Source organism: Bombus bifarius, unplaced genomic scaffold (genome assembly GCF_011952205.1).
Source record: "Bombus bifarius isolate JDL3187 unplaced genomic scaffold, Bbif_JDL3187 scf7180000009200, whole genome shotgun sequence".
Lineage (NCBI taxonomy): Eukaryota > Metazoa > Arthropoda > Insecta > Hymenoptera > Apidae > Bombus > Bombus bifarius.
The window spans coordinates 1,200,719-1,222,555 of record NW_022884965.1 but is presented as its reverse complement, the minus strand read 5'-3'; the positions used below and the strand labels follow the sequence as shown (position 1 = coordinate 1,222,555).

General features: G+C 47.0%; 1 protein-coding gene across 10 annotated transcripts in view; it reads left to right on the top strand.

Moving 5' to 3' along the window:
* The window catches only part of LOC117214322 (uncharacterized protein CG43867), a 98,470-nt gene that overhangs the window by 63,299 nt on the left and 13,334 nt on the right, over window positions 1-21,837 (top strand). For 9 of the 10 annotated variants that reach the window (XM_033460324.1, XM_033460326.1, XM_033460325.1 and 6 more), the window contains one exon: window positions 19,480-19,542. In XM_033460324.1, the coding sequence (XP_033316215.1) occupies window positions 19,480-19,542 (63 nt within the window). Of the gene's footprint in view, window positions 1-19,479; window positions 19,543-21,149; window positions 21,434-21,837 lie in introns of those variants that run through there. The other variant, XM_033460331.1, reaches the window with a different exon arrangement.

Sequence of the window (21,837 nt, the reverse complement as noted above, 5' to 3'; positions counted from 1 at the left end):
GAAAACAAAGTTCGGTCTGTTCTTAGAGCGTAGATACTACCTGCGATGTTATCCGATGTATTAAGACATCCCCCACATTGCCGTAGATAATCTTTAATCAACTTCAATCTTCTTGAATTTTCAATGTTCGGTCAGCAGACAATCTTAGATCGAGACGGAGAATACGGATTTATCGATGACGAAGCGCAGTGGCCGCGTTTGCCACGAAGGAAAAAGTCTCTTTAAACGAGTTGCGTTCTCCTTTCTTTCCTTTTTACCCGACTTCTCCCTAGTACGTCCGCTGGACGAACGCTTCTCTCTCCGGCGCGTTTCACACGGCGTGCTCTCCTCTCCGGCTCTCCTCTCTAGCTTTGGCTTTGCTCGATGCGATAGAGAACAAGAGAGCCTGGAGTGAACGAGACCAGGAGAGGAGGAAAAAGCTCGGTTCGCGTAGCTGCAGTAATGTAGCTTTAATGTAGCACAGGGGAAAGTTGTCGTTCCCCTTTGACGATTTTCCACGTCAAACGGTTGCGCTGATTTTCACGTGAGCGTTCGTGCCAGCGTATTAGCTGCCTTTTTTCGCTCGCCACCAGCTGTCTCCGCGCGTTCTGCATTTTTCTGCTTTTAGTCGAGTTAGGAAGGCAAGAGGAGGGAAAAAAGCAAAAGCTCCCGATGATCGGGCAAAGCTGTCGCGCGACAGATTCCGCAAAGATAGAACGTCTGCCGAACGGCAAAGCTTTATTCGCTTCTGCACGATAGATTCAATCTCTTTCGCTGACTTTTTCTTTCTCGACTCTCTTTCCCTCCCCTCCCCCCTTTTTTCCGTTTTGGTAGATTTCCTCGTCGACCATCGGTACTCGATCTTCGAATCTTCATCTTGTTCGAGTCGTGTAAAATACGACGAAATTCGAAGGCAGGATAATTTACAAATTTTTTGGACGGTTCTGCCTCTTCTTTTCTCCCACGGTTACAACCACATTTTTCACCTGGACGTTTCACGGGTCGCGACACGGTTGATCTTTTCCTCGGCGGCAGCTGTTTCTGATTTGAACGTTTTCAGCGGAGCTCATGAAACATTCATGCCCGATGGCCGCGGAAAAGCACGGCGAAATTATAAACCGCCCTCTCCTCGACCTGAGCCGGTTTGTTCCGCGAGGTTCGCTGCTACGTCGTGGCTATTTTCATTTTAATTGGCGTTTGTTAAGGCTGCGACTTCGCCCCTTTATTTTTCATTACTTCGACGCGCGTGCAATTCATTGGAGTGCGCGGGAAAAATCGTCGGCGACCGAGTAATTGACGCTAAAAAGAACGAATTAACCATCCCCGCGACGCGTTTCCTCCTTTTTTGCTTTTTTCCCGCCCAGAGAAAGATTAAACAAGGTTCAAAGAGATCCATTAACGTCACATTCGTGCGTAAAATACGGCCGTGTTAACGCGATTTTTTGAACTTTGATCGGGCAACGTTGGCGTCCGCGCCTGTTTACAAAACGTTACAAGCTGTTGCCAGTTTGTACGAACGTAATACTTTTATTTGCGATCTTGATACGATTTATAAACCGTAGAAATCATGCTACACAGAATCGCGAATAAATTTTCCATAACGAGGATCATTCCTCGAAGATCTTCGTTCGATAGAACAGAAAGGTTTCTCGAGTTGCTGAAAGGAAGATCTTTGGCATTCATAAAGAGAACGCAACGTCGAAACGAGACGCTAGGACGTTCGACAAAGCGGAAGAGAGTAAAAATTTTGCGCCGCTGCCACGTACCTATGTCGTATTTATAATTTATGCATGGAATACATAATCCGCCGACGTGGATTTGCATAGGCAAAGCTTGACCGCGTAAAATAACGCTTAAATAACGCGACCACCTTCCTCCGCATCCGCGCACCAGCCTCTGTTGCTGTGTTTAGGCGTGTAAAGGGGACACCGGTAATGCGGGACCATTTGTCCGCGAGAATGGAGCAGTTAATTGTCTCTTCGTTACCGTGCAATTACCTTTGTCACGGGAGATACAGTCTGGTGTTCAGCGTCTTCGCAATTAGTCGCGCAATTAACGTTTTCTTTGGCCCGATATCGAAGCCGGGCAAAGATTCGTAAATGGATAACGGATCGAGAAGCGATTCGAGAAGCGGTTAAGAATATATCCCGGATTTCCCGGGCGACCAGATTAATTTCCAACGATCCGGATCTGGCTGGGATGCTCTTCGAAAACTCCTCCCTGGATAGGAAATTCGCTTCGGGGAGGAAATTCGCTGGAGCCGAGGTCGCGCAAGAACCGACTGCCGATGTAACGCAAAAAGTTTCGGGGGAAATTAGAATCGGTTATCGAGACTTCGTTCTATCGATTCGTATTCATAAAAAATATTCTATACGCATAGAAGAGTCTCTGTGAACGCGCAACTCGTACGGCTATTTCTCATCCGCTTGAATGCGGATGGAAATGGGAGCCACTACTTGGTTCTAATACTGGAACAGTCACTTTGCGTTTGGATTTGAAACGTCCCGTTTCATCGTTTTTCCGGTGTATGGCTAACAGTTGGTAAGTTGCGCGGTAAAGCTCGAAACGACGGGTGACAACGACGACGATGATAAAGCTTCCGTATAGCCCGTAGTCGTTGCACCGCCGGATCGACCCTTCCTCCGGGGGTTGCGTCTTAACGGATGAAAAATTCTCTCTGTCTATGGCTGCTCGTATCGCTTAGTGCGGCAAACGTCCAGCTGGCTGAAATTGCGTTGGCAGCGACTCCGTGAACGCCAACTTCCGCTCGACGAAGGCAGAGGTGCGCAACACCATCCTCCTCTATTATATAAAAATATTATCTTAACCCTTCATTGCCGAGTTTACATCTTCCGAAAGTTGCTCCGAGGAAATTCGGCAAAAATTCGAAGAGTTTGTCTTGTCAATAATTTGATGGAAGTTGGAGCGAAAAACTCGGAGAGTGCAGGCATCGTAGGCGTAGAAAGTACTCGGAAGCTGAGGAAAACGTTTGCGTAGCTCGTTAACCGCTAGCTCGAGATCGATTTCAATTTTTGGATGGACAAACGAGTAAATGGCCAACTAACGAGAGAGAAGAAAACCGCCAAGTTCCGTGAACGACGACCAGGTATAATACGACATAAGACACGAGCGGCGACAAACGTAATGAATCGTGTAGCTCGAATTGGAGAATCAGTCGGTCGGAGGACGGAAACAAATATCGCTCGTGCACCGGCTAACCGTCTTGCTTGCTTCTTCCGCTCCTTCTTCTTCGGTAAATAGACCACCCTCCGGAATCGGATTCCACGCTCGCCTCGTCTGAGGAAGCGTGTTTCCTCGGCTGTCTCGCGCAACCGGAGGCACGTAGATCCTTCGAAGATCTCTAGGCGCCTGACTTATAGCTTTCCGAATAGAACTCGAGGAGGAGTCTTTGGAAGTTGGTAATTGCAATATGATTAGGTATTCGCTCTCGGCAAGTATAATAATCAATAAACTATTAACGGAACTTCAAAATAGGCTGTCTCGAATTTTGAGAAGACCTATCGAAGATAAAAGTTACAGGCTCGTCGCATCCTTTAAACGAAGAGAAGCATCGAGGGAAAAATTCTCGCGTACGATCGTGGTTGCGCACCCCTGAGCGGGAAGCGTTCGCGACGAACAACAGCTCCCTCCTCGCATCCCTTGTTAAAAATGAGACTATTCGCGAGCACTTTGGCGCGAAACGGCAGAACGCTTTGTCGGAAAATCGTGAGAATATATCAGGGGCTTTTCTAGGGCGGCTTGATGCCATCGATATAATAAGAGCGCGGCTGGCGTGGCGGCTCTTCCAGCTCGACTCTCCAGCCCCCTCTAAGCACAGACTCATCCGGCCCGATAACTTCTCTGAGAAGCAGAAAATAGAAATAGATAGAGTAGGGTGGCTTATACCCCTCTCTTTCGCCTCTTGAATATCCTACCTTTCTTTTTCTTTCTCCTCTCACGGCTGTACCGCCTCTTCTACGTTTCTACGTACCTTCCAGAGGACTTATCCCGACATTACCCATGCGATCCGAGAATCATTAACGCTGTCCTCGCGCGTACGTTTCGCGGAAATTTACGAGCACCGAGCAATTATGGCCGGTTCAAAGGCGAAACACTTGGAACGATTCCTGGTAACGATATTCTGCATCCTTTTAACGAAATGGAAAAACGATCTCGTAGCGATCTGTAAATGGGAAAGAGAACTTTCTCTCCTTCTCTTTCTGTTTCTCTCTTTCCGGAAAGCGGAGTCTTGATTTCTCGTTGTTTGCTCGGGGTTCGCCGTCAAATATTTCTCTACCGACGAATCGCTTTATTCAAATATTGATCGCAGAAGCTTCTGCTCGCGGTGGGAGCGATAAGGCTCGTTACTTAGCGAGATCGAAGATCCCTGTCCCTTATTTCGATGCTCTCCGATCCCCTTAGCTGTTCTTTCCACCTTGTCCTCCATCGGTCCATCCATTTTTATGTGTCCAACGCGGTTCCATCTTAATCCGTCAAGAGGAGCGACAACATCCGAGAGCGCGGCACGCTTTCTAATTCAATCTCGTCGGAACGAACCGTCCGACTCGATTATACCGGCTGTGATATATGTACATCCAGCCAGAGGACGAAAACCGCAAACGTAGCTCGATCTTCGCTCTGCTTCCGTGGATGAGCAAATTTCGAAATCGAATTTTGCAGATTAACCTGTTTCCTTGCTTGCTGCTTCTTGCCGCTGCATTCACACGCACACTGGATAGAGTTACTCAGTCCTTTGCGGCGATCCTTTGAGCAACTTCTGATTCGATTCTCTGTTTAAACAAATCCCCAAACTCGTGCGAGTCTTGTACATTAAGAGTGACACACCTTGAACTTTAAAAAAATCTCTGCGATTCGTTCGAACGAAGCTCCGTGTGAATTCCAATTTAACGGCATCGTTGATTCTATTTGCCAAGCAATTTCACTTTCGTCGTCAACTATCCAATTAGCCGCTTATCCGCTAACGTTAAACGTCGAAGAGCGTTTTTCGCGCCACGCTCTTCACGGCGTTTCTTTTTAGATAGGAGGTTCAATTAGTACAAGCCACCTCGATCCCTCGACGGTCAACGAAGGTCCCATATTTCTCCGAATCGTGCGAGAAATAGAGCCACTCGTCCCGCAAAAAGCCGCTTAGGCGACCACGCGAAGGGCGGTAAAGCCTCGGAGCCCTTGGACCATTCCCACCCCTGGAATCCGCGGATATCCCTGCAGGGATACACGGCAAAGTTGAAAGGCATGTTTTCCCAGTTTTTCGACCGTCTCCATCGAGGAAATCCCTCCCTCGTGCACGAGGTCACCGGCGAAATTCACGATGCGAGGGAAAAAATATAAGGGTTGTATGGAAGAGAAAACTGGTATTGTACCGTACCTGTTCCCGGACTTCGGTTGTTTTTACTCCATTCTGTAATCAGTCTGGGACCACTTAATCGCAGTGAATTGAAGTTTCACCGAAAATTGTGGCGCAGGATTTATTATATACCGTTGTAGGTACTCGAAGTTTGGACCTGCGCTATTCTAAACTATCGACACATTGTTCTACGATATCCACGTAGACGTGCGAGACAAAATCCGCATTTCCTTAGTTGCAAAACCAATAAAATGTATATAAAATACATAAAGACGTACAAAGATACGTAAAGATTCGTAATATGTCGAGTATACTCGTCGACCATTTGCTAGACAAGAGGGATACCTGTTTAGGAACCAATTTATCATCCATATGGCAAAGCTCATGAAAATGCGAATTTTATCGGGTTGACAACTAAGAAAATGCAGGTCTTATGGGCTGGCAACTGAGGAAATGTGGGTCGTATGGGCTGGTAACTAAAAAATTGTGGGTCGCATGGGCTGGCAACTAAGAAAATGCGGGTCATATGGATTGGCAACTAGGAAAATGCGGGTTGTATGGGCTGGCAACTAAGAAAATGTGGGCCGTATGGGCTGGCAACTAAGAAAATGCGGGTCATATTGTCTGGCAACTGGGGAAATGCGGGTCATATGGGCTGGCAACTGGGGAAATGCGGGTCGTATGGGCTGGCAACTAAGAAAATGCGGATCGTATAGGCTGGCAACTAAGAAAATGCGGGTCCTGTGGGCTAGCAACTAAGGAAATGCGGATTTTGTCAATGTCAACTAATGACAAAATTCGCATTCCTTAGTTGCCAAACCAATAAAATGTATATAAAATACATAAAGACGTACGAAGATACATAAAGATTCGTAATACGTCGAGTATGTTCATCGAGTATTTGCTAGACGAGAGGAATATCCGTTGTATCTTCTGTTACCGCGACGCATGACAAACACATGAAATTAGCAGTCGATTGAGCGAAAAAACCGCACGCGATGCTGTTAAACCCTGTCTCGGAAAGGTAGTCGAGTGCATATTTGACGAGTAATTCGAGAATTAACGCGCTGCGGGTATAAAAAAGCAAGAGATGGAAAGAAAAGAGGAAGCTCGGTGGAGAGGGTTAGGGGCCACGGACGAAGTCAAGGGCGGCTCGCTCGAGGCGGACACCCGCCTCATTGAAAAATGCATAACGAGGCGAGCACGCTCGGTTGCCTACCGTGCGTGCGGGCATAATATCAGCCGGGGAAACGGAGAAAGTGCCTGGGCAGGTTGCTAACCAGCCGGTATGCGGCCGAACGGACAGGTGCCGGTGACCTTGAAACCGTGGCCGCGCACCTTCCGCATTGGTGAACAGCCGGCGTGTCTGCAGCTGGCAACACGCGGCACCAAATATTTCAAATTATCGCGGACGATCGCCCCCACAAGTTCATTTTGTTACTGAAGTAATTGACGGTCGAATTCTCCATTCACGAGATTCACTTCTACTTCGAATTTAACAATCTTCTCCAGCTTCGACTGCTCTTCTCTATCTCGGCTTTCTCTTCGGCCATTCACCACATTCTCGGAGATCAACCGTGGAATAGAAAAGAACGTATGAGCATCTCCCTCGAACTATTATCTCGACTCGCGGACAACGCGAAACATCCAGGCTCAATGAAATCGAATTTCAACCGAGGGGAAAGGAAAAATCGCGCGAACGACTAGAATTTATTCGAACTCTCAAAACCACTTGGATTTCAGGGGTCCGGAAGGAACACACGGGAAACCATATCGACATCTATCGTGGCCTGGTCGCGTAACGGGCAATAAAACACGCGGGACGCATCTGGGTGCCTCGTTTCTTTATCTCGCGCCCCGAACGATTCTTCTCTCGAACCTCTCCATCCACCCTGTCGACCTCCGGGCGAAGATCCTTCGTTCGTTTCTCGTCCCATCGATGGAGAACGGTTCGCATGACCATCCTCTCACACCGATAAGCGTTTAAACCGCCCTCGCGCATCTTCATTCGTTTCTTTCATGCATTCGCGCGTCGCTTTGCTGGCGAATTCTTTTCTCCGTTACAGTAAAATGGCAAAGGAGCTTTATGCGAAAACGTTTATCCATATTTTACGATAGATAGCTTAGCGAAGAAACTCGATATTCTACTAGAAAATGAACCCATTAAGCTGGCTGGTTAAAGGAATTATGCAACCAGCTTTATGAAAATGGATGCTCGTTCCAGCAACACGGTCAAAGGGAAGCACGGTCTGCGAAGCCACGCATTAGCATTGAAATTCTGGCCGAGTATAAACCAGCCAGCTATCCAATGATCCCGTAAGATTGCTTCGTCGATGGCCCCTGACCTTCTCGGATGTCTGACTCGCGCGAATTCGTACTTTATGTAAAAGGCTATTAAACGACCGAACGAATATACAAGGAAGAGAGCACAAGCGAGCATTATTCGCGTGAACTGACATGCCCGGCCGATTTCTCCCATCAAACGGCCGCTTCACATTCCAGTTATCGTGACACAGCGTCGCTTATCAACTGAGACACGCTCTCCGTCATCTCCATCGAATATTTCGTAACTGGGAACTTGATCGAGGAGGAATCTCTGCCGTTGAAACGCATTAACTGGCAGGCAGTAAAAGGTAACGAATGAACGTACGCGATCGTCATCGCGCGGTAACCGAGCGAAGACGTTCCCCTTTCTACGCGTTACTTTCCTTTCCTTTCCTTTTTTTCTCCCGCTTTCTGTCGTTTCCAAGATTTATTACAGCCACTTTCGCTAGCTTTCCAACCCCGCATTTATTTCACGCATGACCGAAAAGCCGACCCTGCGACCCTCCACGAAATACCTACAGAACCAACCGCGTATTTACTTTAATTGGCTTACGGGAGGAAAAATTAAATACGATACCGGAAAGGGGACCATCGATATCGCGTCCATACACTCGCTTCTTCATACACTACGCCCCTCTATTTCTCCAACGTCCTCGTTCCACGAATTTTTGCGGTTTTACGTCGCACGTGTTTAATTACTGCCGCGATCGCGGACCACACCGTCCGCTAGTTTGTATGGTATAAAAAAAATGAAGGGGACAGGGGGGAATAACATAAAATTCCTAACCAGGGGTAGATCGCGCGGTAGAACGAATTATAGCCCGAAATTATCGTAAAACTTGCAGCACTCCGGCGAATTCTGGCGGAGAGCGTAATTAAAAATTGCAAGCGTTAAGTGCACGCGTATATAACCGTGGATGATACCGCGCCACGCGTTCCCTCTCGAGTACATCCTTGTTCCCGATATCGATATCGGTAGTGAACCGATTTCCGTTGGCCAGTGTCGAATTTGCCATGGAATCGCTTCGATAACTAAATCGCCGTTAATTAAAAGTGTCTCGTTATTCGCCTAACAAAAAGGAAAGAATAATTTCGTTTCCATTGAAATACGTGAAAATCTAATATATCAAGAAAGAAGTCGTATATACAACGTTCTAACGAACAAACCCGAATCGCTAAACGAGAAGAGGACGATTGTTGGAGGAAGAAAACGGTATTCAAAGGAGGCAACTATAAAGCAAGCCTAATCGATGCACGATTCAAAGAGCCATAAGGATCTGCGCTAGTTCGATTCGATTCCCGGCCTGTGTTTACCTTTCGTCTCGGTAACGAGGTTCCAAAATGCTCGGAGGTATTTCAAGGAATACGATTATGACACCGCAGTGCCGCCGCCGCCTCCGGAGCAGGTTGCGCGCGGCTGATTTTATCGGTACACGGGGAAACGCGTGTAAATATGCAGATAGCTACTTGGCAACTCGTGTACCCACGCTTAATGCGACCAGCCGAGTCGTAGTCGCGCGGGAAAGCACAGACAACGAACCAGAGCGAATGTGTGCAGATAGTATGGCAAGGGATGGCACGGTATTGGGGCCAGTCTGTGGTTCGTTGCCTTATTAATTGGACGCGTTTGCCCTGCAACGACGGCGTTAAAGCACCTGATGCACCAAACTATTGTTTAACATCGAGTCGTTAATTGGATCCTTCTCCGAAAACTCTCGCAATAAAGTTGCAGCGAACTTGAAACGATTTCAAAGAAAATTATGATTGGTTAAGGAAATACCACTGAATCATTCGTCACACGAGATAGGAAGTAAACGACGGTCGATCATCGAGTCAACAATGCTATCGAGAGGCAACGTTCATGCGCGGCTACACGATGGTTGCAAGTTCCCTCACCAGAACACGGATATACACATCGGTGATATTTCTGTTCCCGATGTTCGCTAACAATACCCAGCCGATGGGACATCTGTTGACAAGAACCGATATCTAGGGACCGTGGTCCACCGATCTGACAACTATCGCCGCTATACTCGCGAGATCCAATTACGACATTCAGCCTACCATGATCCAACTGTGTCAATCATCGAGGACATGGAAAAGATCCGACTGTCCAATCAACGTGGCTGATGGTGCCAGACAAATTTAATTATCGATCGTACATTACTATTTTGCTGCGCGTTTTAACAAAAATCTATGTGTTAGAGAAATGATTGGAGACCAACAAAATTGTGGCTGAAGCAATTCGATCGCTGTCAGACAAGTTCGCCCGTTCATTTCTCGTCTCCTCGAGTTCGATAATTACCATCCTTCAGCTTTTCCCATGGCTTCCCCAGACTGTAACCCGGCTCGACGAATCTCCAGCAGACGATACTTAAGGCCGGATTCATGATTGCTTCCGCACCCAAGAGACTTAATTATCAGCCGGTCGATCCGTCGCGCGAATTTGCGCATACGTCCAAGTTCTGTGACCATCGTGCACGAATAGTCTGCATATTTCAATCCGTGCAATTACCCTGGAGGCATAGCAGACACTACGATATGGCGAGATCCTACATTAAAGCATAGAGTTGCGGTGCCAATTAAATATACGGCCATTTAAAGTTGCCTAACAGATTGTAATCTTTTCAATGCGATATGATTATAACACGATAAAAATATACCAAGCGTGTACTAGAATTTTCAATAAATGGACCAAAAGGAAGTTATCAGAAAATAAGTGCTAATACACGGAAACGAATATTCCAATAATGAAAAAAAAATATTCAAAGGATAGTAGAACCAGCAACAGCGCAGAAACCAAAGGGAAAGTTTGTAAAATTCGATCAAACGATATCCGTGCGTAGAAAATGTGATGCGTGTTCTTGAAAAATTCATGATCGTGTTGTACACGAGGCTGGCAAAAGGCCGCTTCGTACGAGCGATGGGCAAACAAAATGCGCGCACTTCGTCAACCGTGGCTAGCTTTTCGATATGCAAAATAAATCGATCTAACCGCACGACCGGCAATAAATAAAGCAAATATAATGCATTTTCCATGGGCGATTTTCGTCGCGGTTCGTCGCGAAAAATCGAGTTGATCGTCACGCAAATTAAGCGGCGGTCGAACAGGCTTTCAATACCGTGTATGAAAATTAAATTCCCCGGATATTGTGCAACGAAAATAACGACGTACGTGTAACCAGTTTGTGCTAACAACAGGGGGGAGGGGGAAAGGGAGAAATTACATTTTTCTGCGTAGCCTTTGCAAGGTTTAAAAACCTATGACAGTAGAAATGGGAAATTGGTTCTGTTTGGTGAAATATTGGTGATTGGGAATGGCTGAATGTCGTTTACGCGATAACTCGTCGAGGAAAGGTTTAAATTTTCAAATTTCAATGTAAAAAATGGAGTGTACGATTCAAAATCCAACGAGCATCATTTCCAATAACGAAACAAGTCTCCTCTCGCCCCAGGGTTCCCTTGCGGCAGTAAAATCCAGGCATTTGCCTCAATTTTACAAGAACTTCTCAGGTGCGAAAAGGAGTCTGGAAACGATCCAGTCGGATTGCCTGGCAATCCAACGTTCGAACCATCGAGAATGAGGGAAACGAGCCGCGAGTTTCGCGCGACAAAATCACAGCTATTCGCGCGTGTGTCGCATCGAATCGTCGTCGCGTTCACCGCTTCTTCCTGCTCGCCCTCCTACTCCGCCTCTTTCTCCACTCGAGATTCGATTGTCCCGTGGACGAGGCTTTATTATCGACGCGGTAACGCCGTCATCGTGGTCCTCGCGATTGTTAGTACGATCGTCGTTATTGTTATTGCACTGTGGCTGGGTCGACGCACGAGTTGCGGCCCTCGCTCGTTTTCCGCCTCTCGACTGCCTACGTGCCCAATTCCCAATGCAATTCCGCTTGCGGACGCCCACTGGAATTATTTTCCTATCCATTTTTTACGCGTCAACCCCTGTCCACTTACTACCCAGAGAAATTCGATGGCACTCGTCGATTTAACGTCATAAGCGATAAAACGATAAAAGCTTTTCTTCTTAAAAAATTACGTACAAGTTTAACGCTCAAACAAGACGGAGGCTGGATTAATTCTCAGAAAATCTCGTGCAGATTATTTCGTACCTTACGTACGATTTTACCTCTTAACCAGTTGCCAACCAAACCAAAACTTTATTTCGGTGCGATTCACGCGTATACTCGTTGTGTGAAATAAAAAATTGCCATTCACTATAAAAACGTCAAAATTTTAGTAAAAGGTAATAAAAATTACGTTTACTGATATGTTTCATTTACACTGCCAGTAAACCTACTGTGTATTTTATAAACAAAAGTTTAATTATTTGATTATTCTCTTTGGTGCGTGTATCGGCTATTCCCCGAATTGTTTTGTGTTTTATACCAGCTTATATAACATTATACCAGCTATACTATCGGAAGCAAATCTATTTGGAAAATGTGCCGTCTGCTGGAACCCGTAAGAAGTCGCGTTACTTTGTGTGGTACCTCGCCTTGAAAAAAATCGCACTGGAATCAACTGAATTTCCGAAATTTTTTTTTTATTTTTCTTGCTTATGAATTTTATTATTTTTTGGCAATTTTTAAGTTTTCAATAACAATACCTTTTTCGACAACGAATTGTTGATTTTTTATCGAATAAAAATATAATCCTCCCTCGTTTTGCTGTACTTTTTTCGTAAAATTTATGATACGAGCATTTGCCCTGCGTTCGACGTGTATACTCGTCACTGCTCGATTTTAACTGCGCACCCCGTAAGAGATTTTTGAAACTAAATTCCCCAGTTAACAGTCTAAGTAAATTTTATTATCACGTAAAGCCAAACGTTATCCTTTTTTTAACTCTATCCTTATAAAATAAGAGACTCTCGACATTGGTGGTAACTAGACAGATATAGGACATTTAAACGTGTAAAAATATACGGGACACGTGTAATGTTCGGAAATATGCAAAATATAAAAGGTAAATCTCCATGTATTTAGGTTTCACTTCTTGTATTCGTAAAAATTTGAATTTGTCGAAACCTGGACAGTCTATCGATTGCAATAACCCAGTCCCCGCCAGCCGAAGGTTAAACAGACGAATTAATTATCGCGTTTCTACCAGACCAACTCCAGCCGATTTCAAATTCTAATCCGATAAACCGCCTATCTCGATGCGACTGTTCGCTCGTTTCCAAATTAATGCATAACACATGACGTTTCCCTGGAAGAGATCACGATGATGGAAATTCCGTCGAGGCAAATTTGCCAGGCTGGCGACGTGGCGCGCTCCGAATCACGCGTTTTGCGACTCGCCGAGCGGAAAAAGGTCAACCGGATTGTTAATCGCGATCTGGTCGTTAGGTTGATGTAATTGATTGATCCGCGCCGCTAATAGGAACGCGATGAATTATATGATCGTGGCCGTCCTCTCTGGCATTGTCCGACGACCGCGAATATAACGCGGAACCGCTAACGAAATTTTCATCGCCGGAAATTAATTCGCGAACGGCTCGCCGCCGATGATCGTCCTCCGTGCGGGAAATCGAGTTATCGATTTTTATAGAAACGAGGCCTGCGTTTCGCGTCCACACCTCGACGAAATCTTAAGGAGACGAAGGATATTCACGAGGATAGTAAAGAACTTCCGCTCGTTCCCGTGGCGAAATCGGGAAGCCCGAAAGAGAAATCTCGCCTTATCTTTCACGACCTATTTTTACGATTCTCAGTTGGGAAAAATTCAAACGGCGTGACCTGCTTTGAATAAGTAATGCGTCCTGGAATGGCCGATCCTCGGGAATTTGCTTCGTTTTCCGTCGATCTCCAATCCCCGTTTGCTCTTCGAGATTTTTATGGACGCGTGTCGCTCGCGTGATTAATTTTCGCGTTCCTCTCTCTCTCGCTGTCATAGAGCGAGGTAGAGACGGTGGATAAATATGTTTGAATAAAGTTAGAAAGTCAGGAAGGAAGAACAGGTGTTCCAGAAAACGGTAAAAGAGGAAAAAGTTTGGAAGAAGCGGTGGAAGCGAATTAATCCGGCCCCTAGGGCGCTTACAGGTTGTCGCTTCTTAAACAAACAATTAATACAAAGAGGCTGGAGGTGGTCAGGACCGAGGGTGAACCGTAAGTAGGTTTCACTGCGATAATTTCGACGATGATGACCGTAATAATGGCAATAGTGAGCGAAAAGAAATTTTGCCGCAGGTGGAACAGGGTACAACAGGTAGTATCCCTCTCAAAGACACTTTTTTTTTAGAAACTTCGATAAAAGACGGATGAAACAAAGAACTCGGTAGGTGTGAGCGTGGCATTCTCTCTAAGCCTTTTCACGAAAAATTTTACGACATTGCTATGCGCGTGTCGATGGAACGTTTCACGGAAGATCGATGTATCCGAGGAAAGTTGAAGGAGAACGAGCCAGGAGGAGGATTAAAGTAATTTTCTGCTGCTTCGCGTACAGTTCGTTGACACCGCGAGAACTTGCCTGCTTGTTGAAGGAAAATTGTGGAAGTTGAAATTGGAAGTTGAATTAGATTTAACTTTAAAAGTCCATCCGGTGGCAAGTCAGCGCGCAGCAAAATAGCCGAAAGTGACAATTTCCTTCTTTCGGTCACCAGCCGGGAAACATCGTGCAACTAGTTTCTCTCCTGTTTCCCTAATCCCGGCTTTTCTTTGAACCTCGTCTACCTGTCAGTCTAACTGAAATATCCGGCGCAAATTGCATCGCGTAAATTGGGCGCAACGTCTTTCGAGAAGCATACGTTTAAGGATGATGAACCGGTAGTTGATTATTCTTACGATTGTTGTGAAAGCCCCTTAACAAAGACAAAGCGCTTTACATCTTCGTTAATGACGTTTCAAAGAGCAGATCCAACGAAATGCAGAGATTCGATAGACCCGCGACGCTGGTTCGTGATATAGAAGACCGTTCCGACCACCCTGCAATATTAACACTCGTCTGTCTCTCGTGCTAGAAGCGTCTTCTTACGTCTCATCCTCCTTTCCAATTATCTCTAACCCAATCTACCTCGTAAAAGAATAAATCACGCGGCGATGCTCGATAACCGGTTGCTCGTCGGTTTATTAATGCGGGCTCGTCGATCCTCGTGAATAATAATCTATCCAGTCGCGTACACGAATCGACGTTATTAATTAATAGAATCGATATGGAAACTGATAACGCGGTGAACGTGACGAATCTAGGTCAACGGTGCGATGTGTCGTCGGCTACGGCCATGTAATTTTCTTGCCGTTCCGCTCTCGAGGGAGCGTCGACCGTGTTGTACCCTTTTCCGCTCGAAATAATTAATATACAAGGCACGAGAGAGCGATCCGTAGGCGGTGGGATTTCGGCCCAAGGAAAGCTCTTTCCGAGGGTGGTCGGCGAAGCCCATGAAGTGCTAATGTGCTTCCGTAAAGACCTGCACGCTACCTCGGCCCGGACCGGTTCATAAAAAATGCACGCGTTCTTGGAGTTTGCCTATCTCGCGAACCCTGCCCTACCGCTCCGCAGTGTTCGCGACTTTAACCGAAGGGGAAACGTTAAGGAGATCCGTTGAATATAATTTACAGCGCGAGATGTAAAGAGCAATACGGAGTAGCACAAAGATAAAGCGTAACGCTTAAACTTTGACGCTTGAAAAGAAAACTCGGAGGCGATAGAAAAATTCTACGCTGGGTTACAACGACGTCCCATTCGTATATCGTATATCGTAGAAAAACTTGCCCGATCAAACGCGAAAGGAATCGGTTTCTATTCTTCGTCAAACGTCGAAAGAAACGCGATTCGTGGTGCGTATCGTTATCGAGAAACGTATCATTCGCAAGACGGAGGGAGTGGAGTCGCGTGACGATTTTTCCAAGGGAAATGGTATTAATCGAACACGGTGGCGAGAGTGTAGCGTGGTTCCCTTCGACCGGCGTTCTTTTTCGTTCACGCGACACCATCGGCCCGCCATAAATTCGTCGGGGCACAAAGAGAAACGAAACTCAAGAAGGCGCACGATGCTTTATGTCTCGCATCACGCGACCCACCGATAACATTAACGAACCAATCCCAACCTCGTGCCCTTCTCCGACCGTTTTCCACCCTTCTGAGAAAACGCCGCGGGGTGAGAGTTATCGTTTCGGCCGACTGCTCTCGCGTTCTTCTGCTCGCTCGCCCTTTCTTACTCCAACCAACCCCTTTTCGACTGCTTAAACCCTAACGAATCCGCTGGCCTTCTTCTCCCTGTTTGGCCCACTTTTCTCTGTTGCGTGGCTTTCCTGGTCGCTCGTGTTCGTTCGACGCGCTGCGGTTTTTGCGTCGCCTCTTCGTGGAGTGAACGAGCGTAATCATCGTCGACCTGTCTCGTAATTATCCTCGGCGTGCCCTCCCTGGGGATGGAACGTGGCTCACACACGTGGCCGGGGATGTGAATCGTGAACTTCACAGGCGCGATTAACCTTTTGTCGTTGGATTCGCTGATTAGAAATCGCTCCTTTTCAGGCGGGGATAAATGTTTTTGTTTCGTGACGAATCGGTAGCTCGCCGGGCACAGCCAGCCGTAATTCGTAAATGTCAGACGCTGCTAGGAGGTCGATCTATCGCGAAGATCTATCGCAGGTTTTCGAAACTTTAGAGAAGCCTAGAAAATATCGTAGGACCCATTTATCGAAGTGTAACGAGGTTAAAGGGGAACAAAGCGGAATAGATTTGTTAAATCGCGGTTCATAAGGAACGTTCAGTTCGTGGAGTGTTCGCCTCTCTGTCTCTTCACCCGACGTAGCCACTGCCCGAGATCGATTCGATTTGAATTCCAGCCATACCACGGCACACTCGACGTCGAATACCACCGCACAGACGTTTTCATTTAACCGCGGGGTCAACTTCTTTTTTTCCCGCTTTAATTCCCCGACCCCTTTTCCTGCTGCCTGTGTTCGCGTCACCTGTTCGCTTTCAACGAAAGCTGAAGTACGCACGAGCTCCCATAACGAATGCATCCTCTCGTGGCCGTGTAACGGCTCGATAACGATCGACTCTTGCATTGCGAGTTATATACCTTGCTTTCTCATACCCTCGCACCGTCGTCAGCGAGGCGTCGCTCCTTTACTTCATGGAGCTGTTCCTCCGTCGAAACTTGAAAAACTTCCCGTTGTCGGTCGAGTCGAACGAAATCCACGAGAATCTGGAACGTTCTCCTTTAACACGAGGTTCGAGAGAAATCTGTTAGCTTTGCCAGGAACATCGGTAGCGGCCCTGCCATCTAACAGACCGTTTGATCTTTCGCTAGTCACCTCGTCGTTCGCTAAAAGATTCACGAGAACGCCCGCCCTGACAGCGAGTTTCGTTCAACGGTTTGCTATTCATGGTGTCGGCTATATTCACGAAGGAAAGGAAGGGTCCTTCTCCCTCTTTCTCTCTCTTCTTAGGAGAAGACGAAACATCAGCGGAACACGCGCAGTCCCGACGACGAGGAGCCACGATTTTCATAAGCCCTTATTGCCGTGTTCGTTGCCGAATCGCGGGCACAACGAGCTAAGGGAGAAAGGGAAGAGGAAACGGGAGAAAAGGAGAGCTTAAGCGTTGACGACAGTTTGAGAGATTCTGCTGGTATCCCGTTTGCGGCTAATGTACAGCCCTTACCCTCCATCGCAGACGTTCTTTCTTCTCGAGTCTAGCCGCGACTTTAACGCCAGAGGAAATCCGCGCCTACCCCGTTGCGAGGAACGTTTCTGCGTACCTTCGCCTCGATACCGTACTTCCTTTCCTGCTCTCGTACTTTTCTTCTCATCTTCTTCTCCTCTTCCCTCCTTTCGTACTTCCTCCCTCTTGACTTTCCCCCTTTTTTTTTCGCTCCCTCTCAACGCCAGATGCTACTAACTGCACCCTCCTGATGAGATCCTCCTGTAGGCTGCCTGTTCAGCTTCTTTCCAGCGAGCCGTCTTCGCGAGGAAGGGCTGAATTCTCACGCACGCGGCCCCTTTCCAGCACGTAGACCAGCCCTGGATCGAACGTCTCGTGCGCTCGTTCGACGCCCTTTGCCCTCGCTATCTGCTCCGCCACCCCCGTGTTTGCGGTTGTTTGCGTCGCCAACCGCTTCGTCGAGCGCTCTGCTGCCTTTCATCACGGTGATTGGGTCGCGAGTGCCGTTGCTTATCGGCGGCAAAGTTGCTCGGAATAATTGGAGGACTCCCATTTGCTCTCCCCTGTCTTTTGTCGCTATTCGCTGCCGGCTCGTCCCGTCGAATCTACGACTTGCGTTCCGACGCCGCTATAAATGCATCTGCGTTCTATTATTTACCAATCAACCATGATACATCGACTAGTCGTTAACACTCGTACGCTCCGTGGCCGTATACATCAGCGATGCTAAAGCATGCGCAGCGTTGCAACGCCGCGGCAGCCCTCGCAGCAGATGGTTTCGCACGTTTCACCGTGTCAATTACCAGCAACGATGAATCGTTCTCTCGTTAACAGCGAGAGGAGGAACGACGCGATAAACGCTCCGGTTATTTGATCGGCGCCGAGGCCCTTATTGTATAAACAGTTTTGCCGCGGAATAAATTGTGCTGCGGGGAAAAGAGGCGATTGTGGCCGAGCGAGCCGGGGAATTTTCGACGATATAACACGCGCGAATACGGAAGGTTTTGCCCGGTGCACGCGCGGCCAAACAACGCAGGCGTCGCTGTGCTCGGGCACTCGGTGATTAATTAAAACGGAGGTTAATATACGGGTCGAGGCGCGGCTTTAAGAGCAATTCATACTGTCCCGAGGGGTCAACCACGGAATACTTTTTAGCCGGTTCCACGGTAGAGAGAGTCAACGAGCGAGTCTGATTCTCCGCCCGGTTTAATGGGCCACCCTGCTAATTCCAAGAAGACTTAAATCACGACTGCGTATCGAATGAATTACCCATTATTTTCGTAAATAGTCGCCGCTCGCGCGCCGGACGGACGCGACGTTTTTTCGTCGTTCATGAGTCTTCTGGGACAGCGGAGTCCAGCTTCCTCCGAAGACGAGTCGATGTACGACAGTAAAAATACTGGCGAACAATCGTGATCCCTTACTGTGACACAGAATATAGTAGAATATAGTATTTACTGTTTCAATTTAGATGTAAACGTTCAAATTCAAGTATTGGTATTTGGATGAAAAAATTCCAAAATTTTGAGATCTCGCATCGGGCTGAAAAATCTTTCGCGGGGAAAATCAATTCTCGGGGCGAAAATGTAGAAATATGTCCGTGTCGGTGGAGGAGCGGCGCGTATCAATCTTTGACGGATCAAGCAAGTTTTGTGGCACCGCTTGAGTCCGTGGTATCCATTAAACTCTCGTCAGACAGGCATCCACGCGTCGAGCTATGGACTTAACCAAGTTTGATGGAAGTTTTCCCGCTGGAAGGAAAATTAGATGACGCGAGATATCGCGGCCCCTCTTTCCTTTCGGCTTACCAGCGAACTGCTTCTCGATTCCTCGTGCCTGCTGACGCCAGATTATGAATATTTCATTTTTTCCTCGACATGGTAGACGCGTCCATGCTCCTCGAAACCCAACATTCACCTCGATGGACACGAAGCGTTCATTGTTTGCGGACAATACGCGCTCCAGAGTAGCTTTATCGGTGTCCCGACGACTCGCTTCGTAGGATGGCTCTGAACGTGTTGGATCGTCGTTTTCTCTGCTGTCTAAATAAATTTCCTGTGGAAAAGAATTATTTAAAAATATATTTTGCAACGATGAATTATTAGTAAACTTAATTTCTCAAATATTAAAGTAGCGCCGTTTCGTTACGGTGTAGAATCTAGAAATACCGACTGATTTTCTTTTCTCTATTGCAGCTCTCGGAGCTCGAGCAGCGGGTGTTGGAAGCGGAGGGCCGAGCCGACGAGGCGGAGGACAAGGTGAGAATAAATTTTCCAGTCGCGATCGTTTCGTCATCTCGAAGAGATTTCTCCTCCTCTGCGCTTTTCGCTCAAGAACACCGATCATCCTTTCGATTCTCGGCTCGTTAACGTTTCCTTCAGGTCGTAAACATCGATTCAGGCCGTTGAGAGAAATCGAAACGCTGCTGGTAAATCGGTTTCGTCTCACGGCATCGTAGCTCACGAACGTCCAATCGATTCGGTGTAAATGATTGCGCTGCAGCTCTGCTATTAACGGAACGCCAGTGTCGTTGGTTAATGCTCGACCAACTGGCCCGAAGACACCAAGGATAAATAATTAATTTAGCGAGTGGTAACGACGTTCCTAGCAAGTCCTACCGTCCGCTTTAATGACTCGCCTCCATCAGGCCAGTATTTTATATACCGAGTGTTCCGTTATAATTTTCTCTCCGGTATAGCCTTATTAGCTTATCTAAAAATCATATTTTACAGGCTGAAATTGGAGCGCCGCTTTTTCTTTCGATCGTTCAACGAAATGGAGAAATTATACAATAAGATTTATAGATAATTTTGTGTAATCGATAGAGTGGCATGAGAGAGCGTTGCATTGCAGCTATGCACGCCCTTTGACCTTTTCAGAACCTTGTCCCTGAGTTTCTGCCGGAGATCCTGACTTTTAATCGGGCCGTGAAACATTAAATTCAGTGAACCAGGTTAATTAGAAGTTCGTGCATAAGTTGTGAAGCCGAACATACGCCGAATGGAGTCGTATCTTAATGGACGGATGTTCCAAGTGTCTGATCTTCCATCTACCAGCGTAGATAGGAACATCGAATAGTCTCCTCTCATCGACAAAGCACTTGTTAAGTGAATATTTAAATATCGTAAAACCGGTTAAACTGTTACTTAGTTTTATCACGCTTCGCAACGCGAGCGATCAAACGGCGGAGTTCCACGTGAAAATATCGATACTGCGTTACCGACTAGATAGATTCGAGGGTGCACCTGGAAACCCACCGACTATCGTCTCTACCGAGTTTCGCATCGATTTTTTCCCCCGACCTTGCAACCCGGTTGCCTGGCCTTTACCGACGGATACTCAAATTTTCGTAAACCATCCGGTTCTGACTTTGTACCAACCGTGGGCAATCGCAATTCGGAACTTTACGACTTCGCATACGACGTTTCGATAAATCGATCCTTTGGAATACCAGCTCACCGATTCGTTTGCTCCGTTTTCTCTAATCGACATTAATTCCCTTTTGATACCAAAGAAAGAAGACGTAAATCGATTCGGAACGTTATTTACGGAACATAGACAACAGCCTTTGAATTAATCTCTAAATTCTGTCTTCGTGGATTCTTCGAGGATCCAGCAAAAAAGGGAATCGTATAATTTGCAAAGCAACGATGTGGAACCGAAAAGTTTACTTTACCCTGGAAGTAAAGAGAATTCGGGAGTAAAAGTTCGGTCGGTACACCGGAGGATCCGGGTGTCAGGGCGCATGTTACGTCGCATTGATTTTTGCGTTCGGCTGGCGAGAAAGACGGGGACCACGAGAACGGGAGAAAGACGACCAGCTGGAACCGCTGATGGACGAACGAGGAGAGCGCGAGAGGCAAGAAGAGCAAAGAGAGAGAAAGAGAGAGAAGAGCGACAATATGGCCGTACGACCGGCCGGCAAGACCGTCGTTTTGTTATGACCTCGAAATTCGGCCAAAAAGTCGGGCGTTCGTGAACCACGTGCATCCGGTGCCGGTGCCGGCGGTACATCTTCCGCGATCGTTCTTGCCCTCGATCCTTGGTGCACCCCTCGATCGTGACGGGGAGAATCGGCCGGGACAGCGGCGTCGACGAACCAGCGCGTTCTTGAAAATTATGGAGACCGGCAGGTGACACCGATGAAAGGTAAAAACCCTTTGACACCAGTCACCACACACACTGTCTTTTAAATTCAAACATCTCGTCCATTTTTTCCTTATAGCTATTGATTTTGACGTTTGATCGAGTTTCATAACTTCGAGGTCATGGTTGACGAAGCCATTCCTCGCAGTTGTTCTTCTTGATTCTTTAGTCTTGCTCGGTTCGAGAAGATCGTGCGTGGTTTGTAGTTCGACTTGCTCCTTTCGATGTCGATACCATCGTTTAACCATCTTACGGAGAATTCTTAACGAACTCTGTTTCCATCAAGAAAGGGGGGTCATCGTAGCGTTTTAGGTGAACAGCGATTTATATTATATTCATCGTCGTAGTGTTGAAGAAATGTTCTCGATCGTGGCCGTTGTAAGGACAATGTCTAGAAGAGTGTCTTG